Source organism: Pangasianodon hypophthalmus, chromosome 2 (assembly GCF_027358585.1).
Source record: "Pangasianodon hypophthalmus isolate fPanHyp1 chromosome 2, fPanHyp1.pri, whole genome shotgun sequence".
NCBI classification, from domain to species: domain Eukaryota; kingdom Metazoa; phylum Chordata; class Actinopteri; order Siluriformes; family Pangasiidae; genus Pangasianodon; species Pangasianodon hypophthalmus.
In genome coordinates, this window is record NC_069711.1 from 33,800,100 (window position 1) to 33,825,167 (window position 25,068).

The following is a 25,068-nucleotide window of genomic DNA, read 5'->3' on the forward strand; positions in this document are numbered from 1 at the left end:
GTAAAATGTACCCCACCATCCTGTGTGTCTTGGTCAGTGTGGTCACATCTGAAAAGTGCTGATCTGTTCTCATGCACGTAACTGATTCATACCGAAACTCAGTTCAGTCTTCAGTTCAGTGGTTCTGAACAAGAAAACTTTAAACTTTCTTTCAAATGTCCCATTTGTCTATACTGAAGTTCCAGTTGCTTTCACGATAATAATAATAATAATTATAATAATAGGATGAAAAAGATGAAGAAGAATGTTGTAACAGGATGGTAGTCTCACTTGCTCTAGATTTAACCACAACTTCTACAGAAATTAGGTGCCAAAAATGTCATGACCACAAAAGTGTGTGAAAGCAGTGGTATAAAAAGGTGAGTGCATGAAACAAGAGAACAAAAGACCAGCAGGTCCTTCTACAGATAAAGATCTCTCTACAAAGATCTGCTTCTGCGATCATCTCACAGCTTCTGCTGAACTTCAGCACCAATTTCCAGCAGCTTGTGGTGAGAAACTCTCTCTCTCTCTCTCTCTCTCTCTCTCAGTTCTATACTGATTGTAAACTTGTACAGATAATTATTGCTCACTCTCATCACTGTGACACTGTGTCCAGTATAAATGCTTTTTTAAGCTACGCAGGAATTAATTTCAGGATATCATGAGTAAATATGTAAAATAAAATGGCTCATGCATTTTAGTTGGATGCCAGGCCGTAGCAGAAGTGCTGGTATTATTCAGAATTTGTCATTTATTTATTTAAGGCATGATCTACCATCAGACGATCTTACCCTAATATTCAAAAATCCTGTGTGTAGGAATGAACATTTTATAAAAAGCAGGAATATTCCGCACTGACTTTGCTTTATGGAGGATTTTCCCATGGTATTGTTGTAAACCAATACAATACAAAAGCATGAAATTTGTGTCAAGTTTTTAAATCGTCTTCAATATTCTAATACAGGGGTGTCCATGCTTTTTTCAAAGGAGGTCAGATTAGACAAGATCAAAATGCCAGAGGGTCACTAATATATCCACATACAGTCAGGTCTATAAATATATCTACCACAGTATATTGGAGCTGAAATTAAATTTAAAATTTAATATGGGCTCAAAATGCAGACATTCAGCTTTAATTTAAGAGTATTTACATCAGGTGAAGGGTGAAGGAATTATAGAGCATTTTAGATCTGAATATTTGTGCATTGCCCATGATTTGTTTCATAATGTTTCATGATATTAAATCTCTTAATTCCCACAAGCGTCTCTTGACGTATGAGGCGCACACCATTTGCTCTGGCTCTTGAAGAGAAAGTATTCTTGTTTCCAGCTCTTTGAAATCACTCCTTCTCACTGTTAACTTTGCACTTTTTTGTCTGTAGCCAGGACTAAATGTCCTTCAGTAAATTAATTTGCAGATGTAGTCAGAGAACAGCCCTGTTCTAACAAATTTGCAGAAAAATAATTTTTATATTAAAATAACTTTAAAATGTGACAGAAATACAAGGTCATTTTCCGAGGATTTGGCCGTCCCAGTATATATGAAAGTACGAAAGTCAGGTTATGAGTATAGAAACACGTGGTCTTCCAATAGTTCGAAATGCTGTTAGTGTGCTATTGACCACAAATACCTAAATGTCTGAATATGAAACTGTCTTTACCGCAGCAAGAAGCAGCAACTTGCACCCCAGCTGTCTGCATGCATGACAAATGCAATATTCATTACTCATTTTTCTCATTACACCAACTGCATTACCTTCCATTAACGAACAAGTGCACAGATCAGTAAATAAATGACATTCTCTCATAACTTATTTGCAACTAGTACATACTGTATAGCCATCAAAATAAACACTGCACAAAAAATTAAGAGAAACTAATAACTAATATACTCCCAAACAACACCATGCACTATTTAATGCAACAACATGTTGCATTAAATCGCTAAACTATAAGCTACACTTCAAGTGACTAAAGAAATATGTGCATTAATTTACTGAACTTGTGTTATGTTAAGCACCCAATGAGAATTTGAAATGGTCATAAAATGGTGCAGAACCTGCTTATATCTGAATGATAATAAAATCCTACAGAATTGTCTGGGAGATTTTAACACCATGTTCAACGCCAGCCTCAGTAGCGTCCTGAAACGAGTCCAGATCAGCCTCTCTGAGCTGCCATGCACCGCTGATCTGACTCTAAACTAGCTGATCTGTCTCCTCAGTCTCACACACACCTCTCCACTTCATGCAAAGTCATATCAAAGTGTTAACACTCCTTTAAATCAAAAGAAAACACATTATTTCCCAGTGTAGACTTGTGCAGTTGACTGTAGAAACAGCTTTATCAAGTGTGACACATTTTTAGACTTACAGAGTTCACTGAGCTGCTTTCTTTCTCTGCTGTCTCGCATTGTTTTTCCACCAAATGACTAGTGGACATTACCACAGCAGTGATTAGTCAATTAGTTAGTCTATATAACCCTTAGCTTATAGATAGATAGATAGTTAGTAGGGGTCCAAGCACCGAATGTGTATTTCTATGATCACTGAGCTACTTAAAAAAACAGATTGCACAGCCACTGCACAGGGTTAGCACTGAGCTACAGTCACAAACCTTATCTATCTACCTATCTATTGATAAGAGCGGGTCTCTCCTCATTTTTCAGTGGTTCTTCTGTTCTCCTGTTTTCAGGTAGATTTCTGCTCTCCATCACCTCACACACCTCACACACTCTTCCACTGTGTGTCAGGATGAAGCTCCTCGCACTGATGCTCCTGCTCTCTGTTTTCTCCTCACTGACCCTGACAGAGGTTGTGAGTTCTTTCAAAAAATACTGTCCTTCATTCTTCATTCAAAACCCAGAAAATCGAAATGACAGCATCATCCCCACTATCTTCCCTGGAGATCAGTATCGCATGATTTGTCAGCGCTGGAAAAACAAATACAGATTTGCCACCGTGTATGACACTAAGAGGAGGATCCCTGTTTACTCAGCCTACACGTTCTTACAAGAAGGGAAGACTAAACGCAGCAAAGTATGGAAAATTGAACCTCAGGTCAGTCAGTGTGTTTAAAATATTTCATTACTGATTTATTAACATATGTAGCATTGAAGAACTGAACTAAATGATTTTCAGCCAGGAGACACTGTTTGTGCAGTAAAACATAGTGGACATAGATAGCAGCAAGTAAATACGAAATAACCAAAAAGCAGTGCATGCAATAAATAAGTCAGTAAACAAACAAACAAACAAACAAAACATTCCTTCTCCAATTTTACAAGTCTTCCTTTTTGCACTGTAAGTGTCTTAAATTTCAGACATCTAAACACTGGATTTTACACCAATAGTATGGATTTTATTTCTGTACAATCAGTTCCCCGAGGGAACTCGAGCTGCATCGAAACGCTATGGGAATGCCTTCAGTGTGACCACGCTCTGAATCACATGTGTAATCAGTCCAATGGATGGGCGAGACATCACAGGCGGGGTGACATAGCGACCGGGAAGCTTAAAAGCATGCGCGGTGCATACAGCGGCAGCTTTTTTTTTCATTCAGCGCGCGCTCTGTGTGTTGGTCCTTTTATGTGGTTTCACTTTCGCTGCAGCATGCCTAAAGCTTGCGAAAAGACAAAACATGAGGCGAGAGCAGGCAGCATTTTACAGGTAGGGATACACACAGTCTGTGCGTTGTCTGCTTGGGAGCGGAGCCTGCATTGTGTGCGTTTGCGTGTTTCCACTGCGTCTGCTTCGCTCCCGGAAGGCTCTCTTTGAGGAGCTGCCACCTCCACACCGGAGCCTACCTTTCTTCCCCCGAGGTGTGGAGGTCGTGGGGGAGGCCTTTCTCAGCCCATATCTTCATTCCCGCCTCCAGTCATTATGCTAATGTGGCGGGGCTGAGTGAGCGTGGTTACAGGGCGATGCCCCGGGTTGAACAGACGTTGGCTAGCTATCTGTCCCCTGGTACGGCATCGTCCCTAAAGGCTCCAGCATTGCCCTCCAAGCTGCTGTGGACCACCTCAGCGCTGGGGGGCAAAGGGTACAAGGCAGCAGGCCAGGCTGGCGTTTGCCTGCACACCATGGTGGTGTTGCAGGCCTACCAAGATGATCTGTTGAAAGAGCTAGACTCAGGAGATTGATCTGCCACCCATGGTGCTTCAGGGCGCAGTGGTCTCTGGCGAGCACTTATCTCAGTTTCCGCCCGGGAACGTAGCGGTACTGGGAGGCTCGCTACCTCTTCGGAGGTCTCCAGAGCAGTTAGTTTGGCCGTCCCCTGCTGATCCGCCTCTTCAGGGCACCAAGCTAGTCACTGTCATTACACCAGAGGTCAGTCTCGAGAGATTGATTCCCTTAGTAGACTATTTGGCAGCATGGAAACTTCTGCCAAGTGTGTCTCAATGGGTCCTGCATACTGTAGAGAGAGGCTACCGAATCCAATTTGGTTCTCCAGTGCCTCGTTTTTGTGGGGTTCTTCCCACTCTGTGGGCCCCGAGCAGGCTCTGGTAATGGAACAAGAAGTAAACACTCTCTTGAGGAAGGAGGCCATCAAGGTGGTCCCTCCTCACGACAGAGAGTCCGGGTTCTACAGCCGGTACTTCATCGTTCCAACGAAGGATGGAGGGTTGCGTCCCATTTTAGATCTGCCTCAACTGAACCGCTCAGTCATGCAACTGAAGTTCAGGATGCTCACAGTCATACAATCATATGTCTCAGATCAGCTCCGACGACTGGTTTGTCACGATCGATCAAAAAGACCCATACTTCCATATCTCCATCCTTCCCCAACACAGGAAGTTCCTGAGGTTTGCTTTCGGGGGCAAAGCTTACCAATATCGGGTTCTTCCGTTTGGCCTGGCACTCTCACCCCACACTTTCACGAAGGGTGTGGATGCTGCTCTGGCTCCTCTGCGACTCCAGGGCATCTGCATACCGAATTATATAGATGATTGGTTGATATTAGCTCAATCGGAGCAGGCGGTGGTTCGGCATCGAGATGTCGTTCTCGCCCACATGAAAGAGCTGGGGTTAAGACTAAATTCCAAGAAAAGTGTGCTTTGTCCAGTACAGAGATCCACTTATCTAGGTGTGGTGTGGGATTTGACCACGATGCAGGCACATCTGTCTCCTGCTCGGATCGAGTCGATCCTCACGGCAGTCACGAGAGTGAGAGAAGGCCGGTCACTCACTGTAAAGCAGTTCCAGAAACTGCTGGGTCTGATGGCAGCTGCGTCCAACGCGATACTTTTTGGCCTGCTGTACATGAGACCCCTACAGTGGTGGCACAAGACCAAGAGGTTCTCCCCGAGGGGAAACCCACTTCGCATGATCAAGGTCACGCAGCGATGCCTACGTGCCTTAGACATGTGGAGGAAACCTTGGTTCTTGTCTCGGGGCCCGGCGCTGGAGCTCCTTGTCGCCACGTAATGCTTGATGCCGACGGCGCATCTCTCACAGGTTGGGGAGCGGTCATGAGTGGCCGCTTAGCCCGCGGTCTGTGGAGCGGCTGCCATCTCACATGGCACATGAACTGCCTGGGGAAGATGGCCGTGTTTCTAGCTTTGTGGCACAACTCGTAGCTTCCAGTCTCTCAACCGAGGTTGTTGAGACCATTCTCCAATCCAGAGCTCCCTCAAAGAGGAAACTGTACGCCCTGAGTGGAAATTTTTCACTTCTTGGTGAGGAGACCGCCAGCTCGACCCAGTTAACTGCCCAGTTGGTACAGTGCTGGAGTTCCTGCAGGTGCGATTCTCAGCAGGGTTGACCCTCTCCACCTTGAAGGTATACGTGGCGGCCTTTGCGGCCTACCACACCCCTCACGGTGGTCAGTCTATGGGCAGACACCCCCTAGTTACACGTTTCCTCCACGGTGCGCTGAGGGTGAGGCCTCCGGTACGATCTCGTGTCCCTCCGTGGGACGTGGCTGTGGTGTTAGAGGCTCTCTGTAAACTTCCTTCTCTCGAGAGAGTTGGGGATCTACAGGCCCTCTCAGTGGCCCTCTCTTTTTAGACTTTGCGCCTGGTCTGGCCAAAGCGTTTCTCTACCCTCGAGCGGGGTATATTCCTAAAAGTTCCCTCCTCTACACCACAGCCTGTCATACTCCAGGCCTTCTGTCCTCCTCCCTTTTGGGCGCCCGACCAGCAGAGGCTTAATTGTATGTGTCCAGTGCTCGCACTGGACGCATACGTCCTCAGAGCTGCCCGGTGGGTCATAGATGCCATCTTTCTGGCCTATGAGTCCTCTGATCTCCCCTCGCCCTTGGGAGTCAAGGCTCACTCCACTAGAAGTGTGGCAGCCTCCAAGGCCTTTCTGGCAGGTGTCCCTATGCAGGACATCTGCAACGCTGCCGGTTGGTCCATGCCCCTGACTTTCGTCAGGTTCTATGGCCTCGACATGCGAGCCACTCCAGGCTCTTTTGTTCGCTCGCCCTAGCTGTGCTCTTCCACACTAGGCAGGTGTAAGTCTGGTGGCGTGGGCATACTCGTTCCCATAGCGTTTCGACGCAGCTCGAGTTCCTGAAGGGGAACGTCTCCAGGTTACCCATGTAACCGTGGTTCCCCGAGGGAACGAGACGCTGCATCTCGGTGCCTTACTTCCGGCATCCCTGCGAGCGCCTGCTTCATTCTCGAAGCTGCCACTGTATCCACCGTGCGTGCTTTTAAGCTTCCTGGTTGCTACGTCACCCCGCCCATGACGTCTAGCCCATCCATTGGACTGATTACACATGTGATTCAGAGCGTGGTCACGCTGAAGGCGTTCCCATAGCGTTTCGACGCAGCGTCTCGTTCCCTCGGGGAACCATGGTTACATACGTAACCTGGAGATGATTTTTGTGTTGTATTTATCATGAACAGTGTATTGAGTGAGCTGCTTAATGTGTTTGTGTTTAATTCACTACTATTTCATTTCTCCTCCATAACAGCTTGAAAATATCAAAGAATATAAAAAAAAGAAAGAGATGATGGATTCCCCGAGAGATGAGAAAACTGCGAGAAATATAATTAACCAGGCTGTGAACTCAGATTATACAAACAGTAGTTATACTCGAGGTCACGTGTTTCCACGTAGTTTTGCTGCTAATCAGGATCAAGCAGATTCTACCTTCACTTTAACCAACATAGCACCACAAACAGAACAAAGCAACGGGCAGTGGGCAAGGCAAGTTGAGGAACCGATGCTTACAGAAATACAAAGAAATTGCAGGCTAGACAAAAATCACCAGGTGTACATTGTGACTGGGGTCGTTCCAGGGAAGAAATGGTTACCCTTAAAAGGTAAAGGAAGAGAGAAGAAAGAAGGAATTAACATTCCCAGTCATTTTTGGAGCGCTTTCTGTTGCACAAGTAAAAGTGCTATTGATAAATTCATATTGAGGACCTACATCGCTGAGCAAGAGAACTTTAATGTCCAAAAGCCCACCATTGATGACCTGAATAAACAACTCACTAAGTTGTATGGTCAGAAGTTCAGTGTGTTTCCAGGATTAAAGTTGAGAAAATAGAGGCTCTTTTCTAACTGGAAATTCTCAATTTAAATCTAAAAATCACATAAAAACAGCTTCATTCAATTAATGCTGATTAAAACATAGGCAACAAGAAACATAAAAATGCTCTATGATATTATTACATCTCAACTTCTGATACATTTTTAATCATATTAAATCAAGGTGTTTATTTACGGCTGCTTTCACACTCGGCCAGCGCACGATTTACAGATGAACTCTACAGGAAGTAGACTTTTTTTGTCATACTGAAATTTTTTTAGCTCCTGATCAATCAAGTCACAAATTGGGGGGTGAATGAGAAAAACAACCATGGAGGACAAAGTGCTGGTGAATATAAAGAGGTTTACGACATGTCAGATGAAAAATAACTCTTTGCTGATATTCACATTAATCTTTATTTCATCTGGATTACTGAGAATAATAGATGTATTCTGGAGCACGAGCTAGGCTAGGTAGTTAGCCTTTACCAGCTACCACTCTAAGAGCGTTGTTATGGTTACAGTGTTCATGTTGGATTTCATCTTCTCCATCAGCACAAAAGGAGGAACAGGCAGCGATTTTCCTGTTACAAAAGTGTAAAAGCAGCGTAAAGGACACTTTGTTGACCTTCATTTTTCCTGGAACACTTTCCTGTACACTCATGCAAAAAGCTTTTTAATCAATATTGTTAGATTTGCTGCTCTTGCAATAAAAGCTACTTTTAAACAATATGCAAATATTATGTTCAAAATAATTAAATTAATTTCTCTCTCTTAATTATCCTGCAGATCTTCAATAAAACTTTACTGTTTGCAGTGAAAGTGGACGATTTTGTCGCCTCATCATTTCATCACACTGCACAGTGACACTTTCTATACACAAGAAGATTTAATGCTAAATGTCTGCTGTCTATTATTATTATTAGTAGTAGTAGTAGTAGTAGTTGTATTATTATTATTATTATTATTATTATTATTATAATAATGGCGCAATTGCACTTCTGTGGACAGAGCGGGAGCTGAGTTACAGGTTTATAACACTGTGTGTGTGCTTTATAAATAATGTTAACTAAATATAATCATATCAGCTGTAATAATAATAATAATAATAATAATAATAATAATAATAATAATAATAATAAGGATAAATTCCTTATAATAATAATAAATAATAATAGGGATAAATTCACATATTTACAATATATTTTGAATCCATTTATTTCTGTAAAGCTGCTTTGTGACAATGTCCATTGTTAAAAGTGCTATACAAATAAAATTGAGTTGAATTGAACTGAGCTATGTACAAAATTATGGACATTAGGCATGTTTTTTAAATGTCCACCCCACATTTACACAGGGTAGAAGAAAAGACATCTACTTCTGAATTAGGCAGCACTTTACCTATGTCATTTCTTCAGTAACGAGCATTATTGTTACAGAACTGATTCAGTAGTACATGATCCACCTGAGGTTCATTCTTCCACTCATTTTCTCGGCCAGGACGTTCTCCACCAGAGGGAGCTGAGTAGACCTGGAGCCTCCTCTGAGTGTCTTACAGTGTTGCAATCTGGATCTGTTGTTCCAGAGTTGACAGATCTGCTCATACTGATACCCGTTGAATCTCTAACGTTTTTAGCCAACAGTTCAGAGCTTATTTTTTGGTGAAGTTTTTTCATTCACTCACTTTCATGTAAGTGCTTTATCCTGGTCAGGGTCGCGATGGATCTGGAAACTTTCCTGAAGAAAGAACGTTTTGCAGAGCAAGGTAGGCCTTTGAAATTCTTACATTATTATTGACGCAACAGAAAGCAGTCTAGTAATAACTGGGAATGTTAATTGTTCATTGCCTTTTTTGGGCTTCAGATGAAGAAAGCACAACATTGTTTTTCTTTGAAAGAACCCTCAACCTCCGTCAGAATCTGTCAGGAGCACCAGAGCGTGCAGCTTCATCCTTACACACAGTGGAGGAGTGTGTGTGAGGAGTATGTGAGGAGAAACCTACTTGAGGACAGAGGTAGAAAATACAGTTAAATAGAGGGATAGACCTACATATCTGTCTGTCTGTCTGTCATTACTTTTATAAGGCATTTTTGTTGTTCCTGGACAAGATTATACATTATTTAAAAATCACCAATAGTAAGATCATGTATTCATCTTCTATAAACTCTTTATCCTGTGGCAGTGGATCCGGTGTCTATCCTAGGAACACTGAGGAGGTAGGAATATACTCTGAATGGGAAACGAGTCGGTCGCAGGGCACCATGTTATATTATATTTTTTGTTTGTAGTGTGATATACAAATTCTCACAACATTCAAAACATCCATCCACACGGCAGAGGACACCTTGGATGGGGTGCCAACCCATCGCAGTGTAACAGTCACCGTCTGTCACAGTTATGCTCATGTTATGTTCCTCCTAGCTACTAGGGGGACGTATGTAGATCACCCTGTATTAAATAAAAACAGGAAGTAGTAGAGTAAGTACCAGGTTCTGTTTGGAGCTGCCTCATGGTTGCTCTACATCCTAAGCCTGTTTGAGAAACCTACATGTTTCCAGCTCAAACCTCAAAGCTCAACCTCTTGATCGAGTATTGGGGCTACTTCTTTGTGCTTATGTGAAAGTGCCTTACTAAGTCGCTGAAGCAACTTCATCTGGGTATTTGGAGTGAAACTTTCATACCGACCAGACATCCAAGTTTAGGACTTTATCATCAGCCTTCATAACTCTATTCATCTACAGATAGGACTGGTTTCCTTTATTTTATGAACTGTTTATAATTTCAACCTGCAGTGGACTGTGCTGGCCATTTCAATTCCCTACACACCCATGTACTCTCGTTTATGGCAAACTTGGAGAACTGTATGTATATATATATATATATATATATGTGTGTGTAAATGACTTGCCCTGTCTGGGGTTTGTGTCTGTCAAAATGTGAGGAATGTTTGAAAACATGTTGAAAGAAACACCATTTAGATTGTGCATGAATTTATTTGTGGGTAGAACTCTTTCACATTAGGTTAATTCTGGTATTTGCAAAGAAGGTCATTTCCCCCCTTTTTATTTCTTGTAGCTCGAACAGTGCAAAGTAACTGGGACGGTTATAGATTGGCGCCCAACGTGGGGCCCTTTTGCAAATTGAGTGTGAAAAGTCTATGCTGTTTATTGAATAATTGTATCCTGTTTAATGGTATATTGTGTTGTAGAAATGTCGATATCATCATGTGGTGCAGAGCATGAGTATGAACCCCCTACTGATTTCACTGCTGGACCTTTTGTTACACCCTTAAAAGATCTCATAAACACTTTCAGTGAACTTTACCTCAACTCAGATAATGACAACGACTCTGATGCTCAACTCGACATTTCTCTTCCTCCTCCTCCTCCTCCTCCTCCAGAGGACATAATTTCTGATCCCCATCCTGCAGAGCAATTGGTTCATGGCCTGACTGAGCAAGTCACAACTCTAGGTGATGTACAAGCTTGCCTACAACAGTTAAGTCAATGCTGTTCTCAAACTGAGATTATCAAGCTAGAAGGAAAGTTGAATTACAAAATAGAAAGAGAATGTGAGAGAGTTAAGAAAAGACTTGAGTTAAGCATTCAAGATTTGGGAAAGTCAATGGTCGACTGTCTGAAGAGGAGGGATGCACAAATTGATGCTAAGCTTAAAAGTCATGCCCCTGTCATGTCCACTCCAGTTTCTCCTCCATTGTTTACTCCAGCTTACCCTGCAAGGTCTCATCAAATTCCTATCTTACCAGACAGTGCAAATGATGTTGCATATCGCCCACCTGTAAAAGTTGAATTTCCCCAATTTGATTTCGATGACAACAATGATCCTGTCTCTTTTGTTGAACGGTGTGACGAGTATTTTGCAATAAGACCTCTCACTGATTCCGAAATACTAGCATCCCTTACTTCTGTTCTAAAGGGTACAGCTAAAGATTGGTGGTTGGCTGAAAGAAGACATGTGCTTACCTGGAAACAATTTAAACAAGATTTTTTGCATGCTTTCCTTACTGATGACTACGAAGCCGAAGCAGCTAAGCGTCTTTTGGAAAGGAAACAAGGTTCCAGAGAATCCATTCGTGACTTTGCTTACCACTACCGAGCCCTCTGTCTAAGATGGAAGAAGGAGATGGCGGAGAAAGAGATTGTTCAAGCCATTCTGAGAAATTGCAACCCCCGACTTGCAAGTCTGTTGAGAGGGACTGTGAAGGAGGTGAGTGAGTTGGTGAGAATTGGCACAAGAGAGAGACTTTGAAGAAGCAAAGAAATATTGGAGCCAGGTCAATGCTGACACACAGAAGCGGAAATCCCCAAGTGAATGAGACCCTCATCCTAAGTCGAATCCTTCATCGACACGCATTCTACAACCCATATCAAGTTTGTCCAATTTAAAAATTCTGACCCTGCCCCTACTGATCAGGGGAAGATACTTTCAAGCCATGGTTGATACAGGAAGCTCGCTAACTCTGATACAAGAGTCATGTTAAGTTCAAGTTAAGTCATGTTAAGTTCAAGTCGTGGCCAAACTTTCAGGCAAGCAAATGGTCAAGTGTTACCTGCTATAGGAGTTTGGCACTGTGAATGTGATCTGCAAAAAAGGAAGTATGACTTAAACTTATTTATCATGAAAGATGATGATCTCACTGTACCTGTTGTATTAGGTATGGATTTCCTGGTAACAACTGGAATTAATTTGAATTTTTGCAATGCTCAGTATACTTTACCTGCCACTTCTATCTACCAAAAAGAAACATTTTCATTCTTGTCCCCTCCTACTACCGATGCACTGTTGTCTCTCTTCCTTGCCTTACCCATTCCCGAAGAATCACCAGAAACCCAGCAAGCTATTCATCAACTGGTCACAAATGCTGACACATCCCCCATATACCAGTCACAACTTCATCAATTACTCAAAGATTGGCCTACTGTCTGCATGAATGAAATTGGACACACCAGTGTAGTCAAGCATTGTGTCATCACCACAAACGAGGTACCTGTCCGTAAGAGAGCCTACCGTGTATCTCGAGAGAAACAAGACTTCATTGACCAAGAGATCAGGACAATGCTGGATAAGCAAATTATCCGACCTTCGTTCTCTTCTTGGGCTGCACCAGTGGTTCTAGTGCCAAAGAAGGGAGGTGGGCAGAGATTTTGTATTGATTTCAGAGGTCTAAATGCAAAGACGTATCTGGACGGATATCCCATGCCACAGATACATGATATTCTCGAGTCTGTGCATGGTGCTGCAGTCTTCAGTACCCTCGACTTCAAGAGTGGGTATTGGCAAGTTGAGATGGAACCTGAAAGCATCCATAAAACTGCTTTTGTAACACAGTCTGGGCTATATGAATTCCTTCGTCTACCTTTCGGCCTAAAAAACTCTGCAGCCTCATTTCAACGTCTCATGGAATTCGTGTTAAAGGATTTGAAAGGAAAAATTTGTTTTGTGTACATTGATGACATTGTTGTGTACTCTAAGACTGAGAAGGAGCACCTTAACCACCTGAAAGAAGTGTTGCGGTGTTTGAACAAGGCAGGTCTAACCTTGAACCTTCAAAAATGCAATCTGATGCAAAAGTCTTTGAAGTTTCTTGGACACGTGATTTCAGCTGAGGGAATAAAGACAGACCAAGACAAGGTTGACTCTGTTGCCAACTTTCCTGTACCTAAGTTGCTGAAGGAAGTCCAACGATTTCTAGGCTTGGCGGGATGGTACCAGAGATTTATCCCTAAATTCTTAGAGAAAGCTGCATCACTACATGCCCTAAAAAAGAAAGGAGCTACTTGGATGTGGACCGAGGAATGCCAGAATTCTTTTGAGTTGATTAAGAGTGAGTTGATCAACGCACCAATTTTAATTGCCCCTGACTTGAATAAACCTTTCAAAGTTCAGACTGACACAAGTGACATTGGTATAGGAGCTGTCCTAACCCAAGATATTGAAGGAGTGGAACATGTCGTCGCCTATGCTTCACGTCTTTTACGAGGAGCTGAAAAATCGTACTCTGTTTAGGAAAAGGAATGTTATGCTGTGGTATGGGCAATAGAAAAATGGAGACCTTACCTGGAGGGACGACCATTTGAAGTGATCACTGATCATGCTGCTCTTACCTGGGTCTTTAACCATCCAAAACCCTCATTGCGATTGATACGCTGGGGTATCCATCTCCAAGAGTTTGAATTCACTGTCAAGTACAGAAAAGGACAATGTAATATTGTTCCAGACACACTGTCCCGTAGTTTCCCTGAATCTTCGTCACTCCACATACTCACTCTGCTAAAACCAAAGGATTCTTCAACTGCCTTTGCAACCTTTCCGGTAGAATGGTCAGACATCGCCAAAGCCCAACAAGAAGATGCAGAAATCCAAGGATTCATTGCTGAAGTTCAGCCAACCGCTGTTCCCAATCATATCCACTATGTTATGAAGAATGGTTTTCTCTTCAGAAGCATATCTCGAGGACAGGAAGGAGAAAAACTTCAACTTGTCATCCCAACCTCTCTGAGAGCTGACTTTTTGAAATATGCTCACGACAACCCATTAAGTGGACATCTCGGCAGGCTCAAGACATTGTTGAGGCTGGTGGACATATGCTATTGGCCAACGATACATTCTGACGTATGGGAGCATTGCAAGGAATGCCAGGTATGTCAGAAGTACAAACCAACCGTTGCGAAGTTAGCTGGCTATATGCAGTCGACACCGATAGTGGAACCTGGGCATATGCTGGGGATTGACCTCATGGGACCATTCCCTAAAAGTCAGAAACAGAATGAACATCTCTTAGTAATTGTGGATTACTGCTCAAAATGGGTTGAGTTGTTCCCTCTGCGAGTGGCCAAAGCTCCACAAATTGCACGCATCCTGGTTGAATAAATTTTCACCAGATGGGGGATTCCCATGTACCTGGTATCTGACCGAGGAGCACAATTCACTTCTCAGCTCATCACTCTAGTCTGCAAGCAGTGGAATGTCGTCCAAAAAATTGCCACTACTGCCCACCCCCAAACCAACCTAACCGAACGAATTAATCGAACACTCAAGACAATGATCGCCTCCTACGTGCAAGACCATCATCGCCGTTGGGACAAGTGGTTAGCAGAGTTCAGGTTTGCTATCAACACGGCATGGCAAGAGAGTACTGGATTTACCCCAGCCGAAGTCATGCTTGGTCGTAAATTGAAGGGTCCTCTGGAAAGAGCCATCCCAAATCCATCTGACCCAGATAGCCCAGCCTATCCTATCCTGCAAAAGTCAAAAGAGCTACTCCAGACTGTGCAAAGGAACGTTGAGCGAGCCCAGAGCAAACAACGCCAGTATTACAACTTACGAAGACGACAAGTTCACTTCCAAGTTGTAGATTTGGTGTGGGTTTGTATGCATCCTCTGTCACATGCTGATGAAGGTTTTATGGCTAAACTTGCAGCCAAATGGAAAGGTCCTGCTAAAGTGGTTAAGTGTCTTGGTCCTGTTAACTACTCTGTATCTTTTATTGATCAGCCTGAACATGTAGATTCTTTTCATGTACAGAATTTAAAACCTTATTTTGGCACTGTAGAAACGTTCTCAAATGAGGGGACGGATATGTAACAGTCACCGTCTGTCACAGTTATGCTCATGTTATGTTCCTCCTAGCCACTAGGGGGACCTATGTAGATCACCCTGTATTAAATAAAAACAGGAAGTAGTAGAGTAAGTACCAGGTTCTGTTTGGAGCTGCCTCATGGTTGCTCTACATCCTAAGCCTGTTTGAGAAACCTTTATGTTTCCAGCTCAAACGTTCTGCTTGGAGCTGCCTCATGGTTGCTCTACATCCTAAGCCTGTTTGGGGCTACTTCTTTGTGCTTATGTGAAAGTGCCTTACTAAGTCGCTGAAGCAACTTCATCTGGGTATTTGGAGTGAAACTTTCATACCGACCAGACATCCAAGTTTAGGACTTTATCATCAGCCTTCATAACTCTACTCATCTACAGATAGGACTGGTTTCCTTTATTTTATGAACTGTTTATAATTTTAACCTGCAGTGGACTGTGCTGGCCATTTCAATTCCCTACACACCCATGTACTCTCGTTTATGGCAAACTTGGAGAACTGTATGTATATATATATATATATGTGTGTGTAAATGACTTGCCCTGTCTGGAGTTTGTGTCTGTCAAAATGTGAGGAATGTTTGAAAACATGTTGAAAGAAACACCATTTAGATTGTGCATGAATTTATTTGTGGGTAGAACTCTTTCACTTTAGGTTAATTCTGGTATTTGCAAAGAAGGTGATTTCCCCCCTTTTTATTTCTTGTAGCTCGAACAGTGCAAAGTAACTGGGACGGTTATAATAGGGCACAATTGCACACACATTCACACACTACAGACAATTTGGGAATACCAATCAGCCTACAACACATGTCTTTGGACTGGGGAGGAAACCGGAGTGCCCAAGGGAAACCTCTGAAGCACGGAAAGAACATGCAAGCTCCACACACAAAGGGTGGAGGCGAGATTCAAGCCCCCAACCGTGGAGGTGCAAGGCGAGCCTGCTAATCAATAAGCTACCATGCCCCTCCCCCATTCAAAACATGTGTAAGTGAAATAAAAAAAAAAAGAAGAAGATCAGTAACTTTTGCATTTTGATCAGTCACTTAACTGTCATATGTTATAGAAATATATGAAATTCTCACACAGTGTCACAGTGATGAAAGTGTGCAATATTTATCTGTACAAGTTTACAATCTGTGCAGAACTAAGAGAGAGAGAGTTTCTCACCACAAGCTGCTTGAACTTGATGTTCAATTCAATTCAATTTTATTTGTATAGCGCTATTAACAATGGACACTGTCACATGTTGAAGTTCAGCAGAAGATGTGAGATGATCGCAGGAGGAGATCTTTGTAGAGAGATCTTTATCTGTAGAAGAACCGGCTGGTCTCTCGCTCTTCTGTCTCAGATACTCGCTTTTTAATAACACTGCTGTCACGTACACTTGTCACATGGTGGGTTTCCATTTAATTTCTGTAGAGGTCGTGACTGTTACTTCCAATAGTGTTGGATAAATCTTATAAATCTTTCCCTCACAGAGGAGAGGGGTTTATAGGATTTATAGGACAGGTGTTTTTTATACCTGTCCATTGCAGGGCAAAGTCTAATAATCAACTTTTATTGTATTATTTTATCATATTATTAAATATTAACATTTAGAGAAGAAGGTTTTCCTGTTCAACAGAGACAGCTGGCAAACAACTCTCATCCATGCCCACGTACAGAACCATGGAACTATAAATCGATGAGTTTTGGTATGAACAAATATTGTTCATGGGTACAATCAGATCCTTTCAGACTCAGAAACACACACAGGACAGTAAGGTGCATTGTAAGTTTATATTTCTCCTATAAATGGTAAAAGATATTAGTACAACAATTAAAATAACTACATAAATTTTCATCTCAATTTTACTCTGTTAAATTACATTTAATTCAATTGCAAAGTTTTATGCTAATGACATGTAAACCTCTAAAAGGTTTAGCTCCAGCATACCTTACTGATCTTCTGGAACATTACAAACCAACTAGAACACTTCATTCAGCCAAGACAGGTTTATTGTCAATCCCATTCTCCTGTCTCACACACTTGCCTACTTACAACACTCTGGTTGTTAGTTCATGTCCATCTAGTTTCTGTTGTAGTGGTGGTTAAGAAGAAACTAATGCCCTTTCTGTTACACAGTGGCACTGCCTACTCTTTCAGCCTCCCAAGTAAATAAAGTTTTATACAGAACCACTAAACTGTAGTGAATGTGTACAATCAGGTCCTTTCAGATGTCTCCTCACTCACAAGGACACACAGGACAGTCAGGTGCTGCGATTTTACATTAGCATTCCTCCCCGCCGTGCCATGTTTTTCTGAGAAAAATCAGAGTCAAGTCCCAAAGTTTACATCCTTCAGGATGTTTCCTTTTAGAAACATGATGTCATGTTTGTTTTTAGTCATAGATTGAATAAATAGTTAATGCAGGCGAATTTCTTTAATATTTAAATAAATGTCAGTTGACATTTATTGAGAATTTTCTATAACAGCAGCTCTGACAGTAGTGAAGCTGCAAATCACAGGTTTTTATTAATGCGCTTGTTCAATGTGTTATCGTTTCTATAGTAACAGCTCATTCACAGGGTCTTAATGTGGGTTTAATTAAGGAGTCCCACAGTGACTGGTCCAATCCTGTTGTCCTGATTCCCGTAGCACACAGGTCAGGCTGTTCTGTGAGAACTTTAGAAAATCAGTGTTGTGTCTAAACTCGACACTTATCCAGTGACAATCTGCTTGATCGGTTAGGCACGGCTCACTCTTATTTGAAATGGGGAAATTGGCAGACTTCCTAAACTCCAGTGTTCCCTGAGAAAACTGTGCTTTTCCCTCTGCCAATTTGTCACCCGTTCTTTTGTTTTGTTTTGGTTATTATAATCTATAGGCTGTGGTAGGTCAGTGGTAGCTCAGATATTAAGGCATTGGGCTACTGTGCTACAAATTGGAAGGTCATGAGGTCAAATTCCATGTGATGTGATGGCTCGATGCCAAGCAGATGTGTCTGGTTTATACTTGATGCACGGCTTTGCAAGCATGTACAAAAGAGATGCAGTAGTAAAGGCGAGCAGCACCGTTCACAAACTCACCTGCATACTTCATGTACAGCCAGAGGATTAAAAGTGATGTCCGCTAGACTGGACCTCAGCGCCAAAACATCCTTGTCCATTGAAGTGTAAAATGTTTAGTGATTTCAGGCACAACAATGTTAAACACACTGACTCAATTCAATTCAATTTAATTTTATATTTTAATTTTATTTTTTTTATTTTAATAATGGACATTGTCACAAAGCAGCTTTACAGAAATAAATGGATATGTATAGTAAATTCTGGACTAACTGGAGCTTGTTTATGCATCTACTGGAACATCCAGACAGTAAGGCATTACAATAGTCCAACCTAGAGGTAACAAAAGCATGAACTGATTTTTCTTCATCGTGTAGTGACAATATATTTCTTATTTTAGTGATATTTCTGAGATGAAAGAAAGTGATCCTAGTGATATTATCTACGTGAGTTTCAAAAGAAAGACTAGAGTCGATAATCACACCAAGGTCTTTTACTGCTGCAGATGATGAAACAGAAAGGTCATCCAGAGTTATTATGTAATCAGAAAGCTTACTTCTAACTGCATGTGGTCCTAGTACAAGTACTTCTGTCTTGTCAGAATTAAGTAAGAGAAGGTTAATAAACATCCAGTTTCTAATGTCTTTTACACATTCCTCAACTTTATTAAGCTGGTGTCTGTCATCTGGCTTTGCTGAAACATACAACTGTGTGTCATCAGCGTAACAGTGGAAGCTAATACCATGTTTACGTATAATTTTGCCCAGAAGTAGCATATATAAAGAAAAGAGCAGTGGGCCTAAAACAGAGCCTTGCGGGACACCAAACTTTACCTTAGTATGAGAAGAGAAATCACCATTTACGTTTACAAACTGATAACGATCAGTCAAATAAGACCTGAGCCAGGAAAGGCCCGTTCCCTAAATGCCTACTACATTTTCTAGTCTATCGAGAAGAATAGCATGATCAGTGGTATCAAAAGCTGCACTAAGGTCAAGCAGCACAAGCAAGGAGACACAACCCTGATCAGAGGCCAGTAGTAAGTCATTTACCACTTTAACCAGCGCTGTCTCTGTGCTATTATGAGGCCTAAATCCTGACTAATACATTTCATGAATGTTATTCCTATGTAAGTATGAGCATAGCTGCTGTGCTACAACCTTTTCTAGGATCTTGGAGATAAAGGGGAGGTTTGATATTGGTCTATAGTTAGACAGCTGACAGAGGTCAAGGTCAGGTTTTTTAATCAAGGGCTTGATAACTGCTAGTTTAAAAGATTTAGGTACAGGTACTGACGAGCTCTGTTTCTCATAAAAATCTCCCGCTATCATCATGACTGCTGTTATGACCTGCATTTAAAATCAAATTTAAAAAAATTTACTAATCTAGAAAATCCAGAATACTGTTACGCAAACCAGATTTTTCAGTAGATTGGAAAGGCAAGGTTGAAGTGAGAGTTTTTTTTAATACAAACACTAACTCTAATAGGAAAAACAGTTAGTGTTAGTGCTCAATAGTGGTCTAGAGTAGTACATAATTTTGAGACATAAATTTCAGACACAGCACGTGTTTGTTTAGTGTAGGTGGATGTCCATTTTTACTGCTAGTGAGGGTGTGTGTTTCAGTGGTGATTGGAGTTCCTGGGGTCTGGGTTCCCAGTGGCTGGAGTTCAGAGTTACTGGGTTACTGGTGGCTAGAGTTACAGGCGACTGGCTTTTTACAGTGGCTTCAAAACTGAATTAAAAAAAGAATAGTTTAAATCCTTTTAATGTTGATCTTTTTTGAGTCTCACTCATTTTTGGCTCCACATTTCTACTTTAATTCGAGTAAAATGTTGACTCAGTACCCATACTATAACTGAAGTATTGTTTCTCTGGATTTTTTTCTACCCCTACAGAGGAGACATGCTAACATAAAGTGGTCTTGGTCTTGGTCAGTGTGGTCACATCTGAAAAGTGCTGATCTGTTCTCATGCACTTAACTGATTCATACCGAAACTCGTTCAATCTTCAGTTTAGTTCAGTTCAAAGCAGCGGTATAAAAAGGTGAGTGCATGAAAGAGGAGAACAAAAGACCAGCCGGTTCTTCTACACATAAAGATCTCTCTATGAAGATCATCCTCCTGCTGCAATCATCTCACAGCTTCTACTGAACTTCAGCACCAATTTCCAGCAGCTTGTTGTGAGAAAGTCTCTCTTTCTCTCTCTCTCTCTCTCTCTCAGTTCTGTAAAAGCTTCAATGCTTTTTGCTTATGCTGGCCAGGAATTAATTTCAGGATATGATGAGTAAATATGTTAAATAAAATCACTGCGTGATCTATACAATTAAATCAATAAGCGTGGTGTGCTCATGCATTTTAGTTGGATGCCAGGCTGTAGCATCCAACTAAAGTATTTAATTATTTAATTATTTATGGCATGAGCTTTTGCCAACCAGTCTTACCCTAACTTTCAAGAATCCCGTGTGTAGGCAAGAATGTTTCAGAAAAACAGGAATATTCCCCAGTGACTTTAATTGGTTTATGTATGATTTTTCCCATGCAATATTTGCAAATCCAAATACAAAATGCATAAAAGTCATATCAAGTTTATAAGTATTCTTAAATAATCGAATAAATTTGCAGTTCAAGTTTGATTTGAGTATGATATGTGACATATGATGTTATTTTTAGAAAATTGGGCCATCCAATTATTTTAAATTCCTACAGTACAAAAATGTGTAAGTCACGATATGAGTATCTGTGGAAGTCCTCCTCAAGAATTCTGTTGAGTTTGCTGAAAATAATTTAATGCAGGGTTTAAATAATAATAATAATAATAATAATAATAATAATAATAATAATAATATATTTAACAGCATATTACTGACATCTCGATACAATGATAAAAAAAATTTATGGGCTAATTTCAGTACTCTCCAGTACTCCAGAAGTACCCTCCTCACTGACTCGTTTTCCTCAGTTAATGGAAAAGTAATAGTGGCTTATGTTTTATTTCACTTCATCGGCTACATATACAGTTTAGTAGCAGTTACATCAAGACTGAGTCTATGTATTTTTGATTAAGTATTATTGACCAACTAGAGAATATGGAATTTGTTTCAGAATAAGACTGCATGAAAATCATAAATTCTGTGTATGATAACCTACACAGAATTTTGTTTGTTTTGCAGTTTCCTGCACATTTACAGCATTTGGCAGATGCCCTTATGCAGAGCGACTTATAGTTATCTCTTTTTTTATTTTTTTATACAACTGAGCAGTTGAGGGTTAAGGGCCTTGCTCAAGGGCCCAGCAGTGGCAGCTTGGTGGTGCTAGGGCTGGAACTCATGACCTTCTGATCAGTAGGCTAACATCTTAACCACTGAGCTACCACTGCCCTGTTTCCTGTTCTTTATCTATCACAGTATCACAGTAGTAATATTTTTATATTGCAATAGATACAAGAAGATACAGTAGAAAGAAAAGGCCAGTCTTTTTAATGTAAGCTGCAATCTTGTAAAACATAATTGCGGATACATGATAATTACATCATGATAAATATCTAATCAGGTTAATTTCCTAGTGCACAATTTATCACATTCACTACCTTGAGGGTTTAAAGTAAAACAAACCTAATGTAATTTGCAGATGCTGCAGATGCTTAGCTCTCCTCACTATTATAGGTCTTTATAAGAAACCCAGATTTCAAAAAAGTATCAATTATTGTTGGGAAAAAAAAATCAGTTGCAGCTGATTGTCTTGGTTGTTAATAACTTACACATGTTAACTGTTTTGCACCCACAGCTCAAAATTCTGATAAAGAGAGTGAAACCAAATTTACCGCAGTAGCAGAGTGAAGAGTTTCCTAACTTAAAATAGGTTAAATGTGCCATCTGTGCGCTACTGACCACAAACACCCAACAAACACAATATTCACTTTTGTTTTTCATTACACCAACTACATATACTTCATAATGAACAAGTGCAAGTGCACAACTTATAACTTTGCAAATAGTACATACAGTATGTCCCTTCATGTATTTATATTATATATATACTGCCAAACAACACCATTCACTATTTAAAGCAACAAACACTGAGAGCATAAAAAATTAGAAGGTGTCACTCGCTAAACTACAAGGATACATATACTGTGCAAAAGTCTTAGGTGCGTGTAAAAAAAAGCTGTAAAACAAAATAATGCAGTTAAACATTTTTTACACAATAAGCTAAACAAAGTCAACATTTAGGGTGAGAACTGTTTGTCTTTAAATTGTTGACAAACATTTGTCTTTTGGTTCTTGTGTTCTCTTGTCTTCAGGTGGATTTCTGCTCTCCATCACCTCACACACTCCTCACACACTCACCTCACACACACATAACACACACCTCATACACACACCTCATACACTCCTCACATTCTCCTCACACACACTCCTCACACACTGCTCCACTGTGTCTCAGGATGAAGTTCCTCACTCTGGTGCTCCTGCTCTTTTCTTTCTCTTCACTGGCCCTGACAGAGGTTGTGAAGGACTTTGACAGGTCTAAGTGTTCCGAGTTCTTCATCCCAAGCCCAAATAAAAAAACCGCCATCACCCCGACAATTTTCAAGGGGTATCAGTTTAAGCAGATTTGTCAACACTGGAACAACAGATACAGATTTGCAACACTCTATGACACAGAGCGGAGGATCCCTGTCTACTCAGCCTACACCTTCTCTGGTCACAGAGAGATCGTGAATCTGTCTCTTTCCGAAAGCATCCGAAATGAAGAGTGGAAAAATGAACCTCAAGTGAGTGAAGCATTGTATATGTTTGTGTGACTGAGAAGCTACTGAGTTTGACTGCCCTTAAAAAAACTACAGCTAGTCATAATGCATAATTTGTTCGCAAACGATTCAGTCTTTTTGAATGAGTCACTAAGTTGAATGAATCAGTATCAGTCACTGAGTCATTCCATTATTTCATTTCATTTCCTGCTTCATAATTCAGTGTGTGTTCAGATCATGAGGTTAACATCAATGAAAATCTATTTCACAAATTCTCTTTCAAAGCTAAACCTTCCTGTGCTGCACAGTTTAGTGTTTCCTACTCCCGTGAAGGATGTGTTAATGAGTTTTCACTGACTAACAGCTTCTTTCTCTTCCTCCACTCTCTTCCTTCATAACAGCTGGAAAACAGTAGGAACGGTCCAGACATGAAGAAGATCTCCGATGCTGAGATGGACGAGTGTTTTCACCAGGCTGTGGACAGAGACTATAAAGAGAGCAGCAAATATACTAATATTGCTTATACTAGAGGTCACGTGTTTCCACGTCAGTATGCTGCTGATGAGGATCAGGCAGATTCCACCTTCACGTTTACTAATGTAGCACCACAAACACAACATAGCAATGGGAAATGGGCAGAACAAGTAGAGACACCGATGATGAGAGAGATAGAGACCAAGTGCAGGCCAAATCGATCAAAACCAGCTTATATAGTGACTGGAGTTGTCCCAGGGAATAAATGGATAGCCATAACAAAAAAAGGAAAAAATAAACCTAAAATATTTGACCAAGGTGTTAACATTCCCAGTTATTACTGGACTGCTTTCTGTTGTAACATCAATAAGAACGAAAGATTTTCAAAAGCCTACCTCGCTCGGCAAAATGAACCAAATGACAAGACTTATGAATTAAGTGAGATGAGTGTTAATATGCTGAACGCACACCTCACTAGATTGTATAAACAAGATTTCAGCGTTTTTGGTGGTTTGTGTTTGACTTCACACCGTCCGAGTTCATTCCCTCTAACCAGAATTCTATAGTTAGACCTTAAACTGCTTCATTCACTTACTTCTTCAAAAAGCAAAAGCACTGAGGATTTTTAATGAAGCAGAGATGATTTAGTGTGCTTTATCTCGCTTGCAGAAACACTTTTAACATGCTTTGCGCTTTAGGGATCGTATAACTCTTTAATGATGAGAGATGTAAGGAATAAAACACTGCATGTGTGGTGGTGTTGTAGTAAAATAATCAACGACAGGGTGGTGTGATGAAGTGGAGTTACTGCTACACACTGATACTATTTTCTTATAACAGCAAGTGTTTTATTCTTCTTATTCCTCAGCAATTTGTTACAGTTACAATTTTATGTATTAAAGAATGACGCATCCTGCATTTTATCCATTTGTAGTTACATTTACTGTTTTTGAAATGAATTATGTGGTAGAATTAGAGAGAAACAGTCAGTTTCCATATTGTTTGCTGTACTTCTATAACATAAATACATTTCTCTGTTAAGCAACCTGCAGATCTTTAATAAAACTTCACTGTTTTGTTGCCTCATCACTTCATCGCTGCACAGTTACACTTTCTGTATACAAGAAGTTTTAATGCTAAATGTCTGCTGGGTTTCAGCTCCTTTATAAAAGCTATGAGATGTTTTAATGGCGTGAAAGGAGTGCTTCTAAGAAGCACTTGGCTGGGTACAAGCACTGTTGCCCCCTTAGTGGGCAATTTTTGGCGAGTCACATAGAGCACTAAAGGCACCACAGATGAACCCAGCTAACAGGGAACATTCTCAGAACTTTGGCTAACATTTTGGCAAGCTTCTCTCAAAGTTATGAAAGAACATTCTTCCAGTAACGTTAACTTTCCTTCAAAGTTATTGTGTCTTTAAAAAGCTCTCAAAACGTTAGCACAAGATGTTATTTATACACCGTTCGTGGAATGTTGTTTGATTATTACGGTCATAAGAGAATTTACAACATGAAGTCACAAGACCCATGTATAAGAAACAACCAGTGAATACAAGAAATATACAGGCAAGCAGGTGTAATACGTTTTGCTGACTTCATTGAACCTAATGTGGTACAATAAGCAATGATGGCTTCGAACTTCGCCTTCTGTAACAGCATTTCATCTGAACTAAATTCTCTCCTTGTCCTTATATTACTCCCGATTCTGCGCATTCGCATTCC

At 40.9% G+C, this 25,068-nt stretch overlaps 2 protein-coding genes across 2 annotated transcripts; both read left to right on the plus strand.

Annotated features, from left to right (window-relative positions):
• The first annotated feature begins 395 nt into the window (after nucleotides 1-395).
• LOC113523699 (endonuclease domain-containing 1 protein-like) lies at nucleotides 396-8,279 on the plus strand. Its single transcript, XM_053227549.1, has 3 exons — nucleotides 396-491; nucleotides 2,677-3,041; nucleotides 6,904-8,279. The coding sequence occupies exons 2-3, from the start codon at nucleotides 2,736-2,738 to the stop codon at nucleotides 7,480-7,482; spliced, it is 885 nt and encodes a 294-aa protein (XP_053083524.1). The 5' UTR covers nucleotides 396-491; nucleotides 2,677-2,735; the 3' UTR covers nucleotides 7,483-8,279.
• A 14,150-nt stretch (nucleotides 8,280-22,429) lies between these two features.
• LOC128317959 (endonuclease domain-containing 1 protein-like) lies at nucleotides 22,430-24,199 on the plus strand. Its single transcript, XM_053232064.1, has 2 exons — nucleotides 22,430-22,897; nucleotides 23,275-24,199. Exons 1-2 carry the CDS (start codon nucleotides 22,568-22,570, stop codon nucleotides 23,911-23,913), a joined length of 969 nt encoding a protein of 322 aa, XP_053088039.1. The 5' UTR covers nucleotides 22,430-22,567; the 3' UTR covers nucleotides 23,914-24,199.
• Nucleotides 24,200-25,068: the final 869 nt, after the last annotated feature.

What these genes read in the sequence shown, in the direction of transcription:
- LOC113523699 (XM_053227549.1), top strand. Translation starts at nt 2,736, where the DNA reads ATGAAGCTCCTCGCACTGATGCTCCTGCTCTCTGTTTTCTCCTCACTG. An exon ending in TATGGAAAATTGAACCTCAG is followed by an intron (nt 3,042 to 6,903) that starts GTCAGTCAGTGT and finishes CCTCCATAACAG; the next exon opens with CTTGAAAATATCAAAGAATA.
- LOC128317959 (XM_053232064.1), top strand. Translation starts at nt 22,568, where the DNA reads ATGAAGTTCCTCACTCTGGTGCTCCTGCTCTTTTCTTTCTCTTCACTG. An exon ending in AGTGGAAAAATGAACCTCAA is followed by an intron (nt 22,898 to 23,274) that starts GTGAGTGAAGCA and finishes CCTTCATAACAG; the next exon opens with CTGGAAAACAGTAGGAACGG.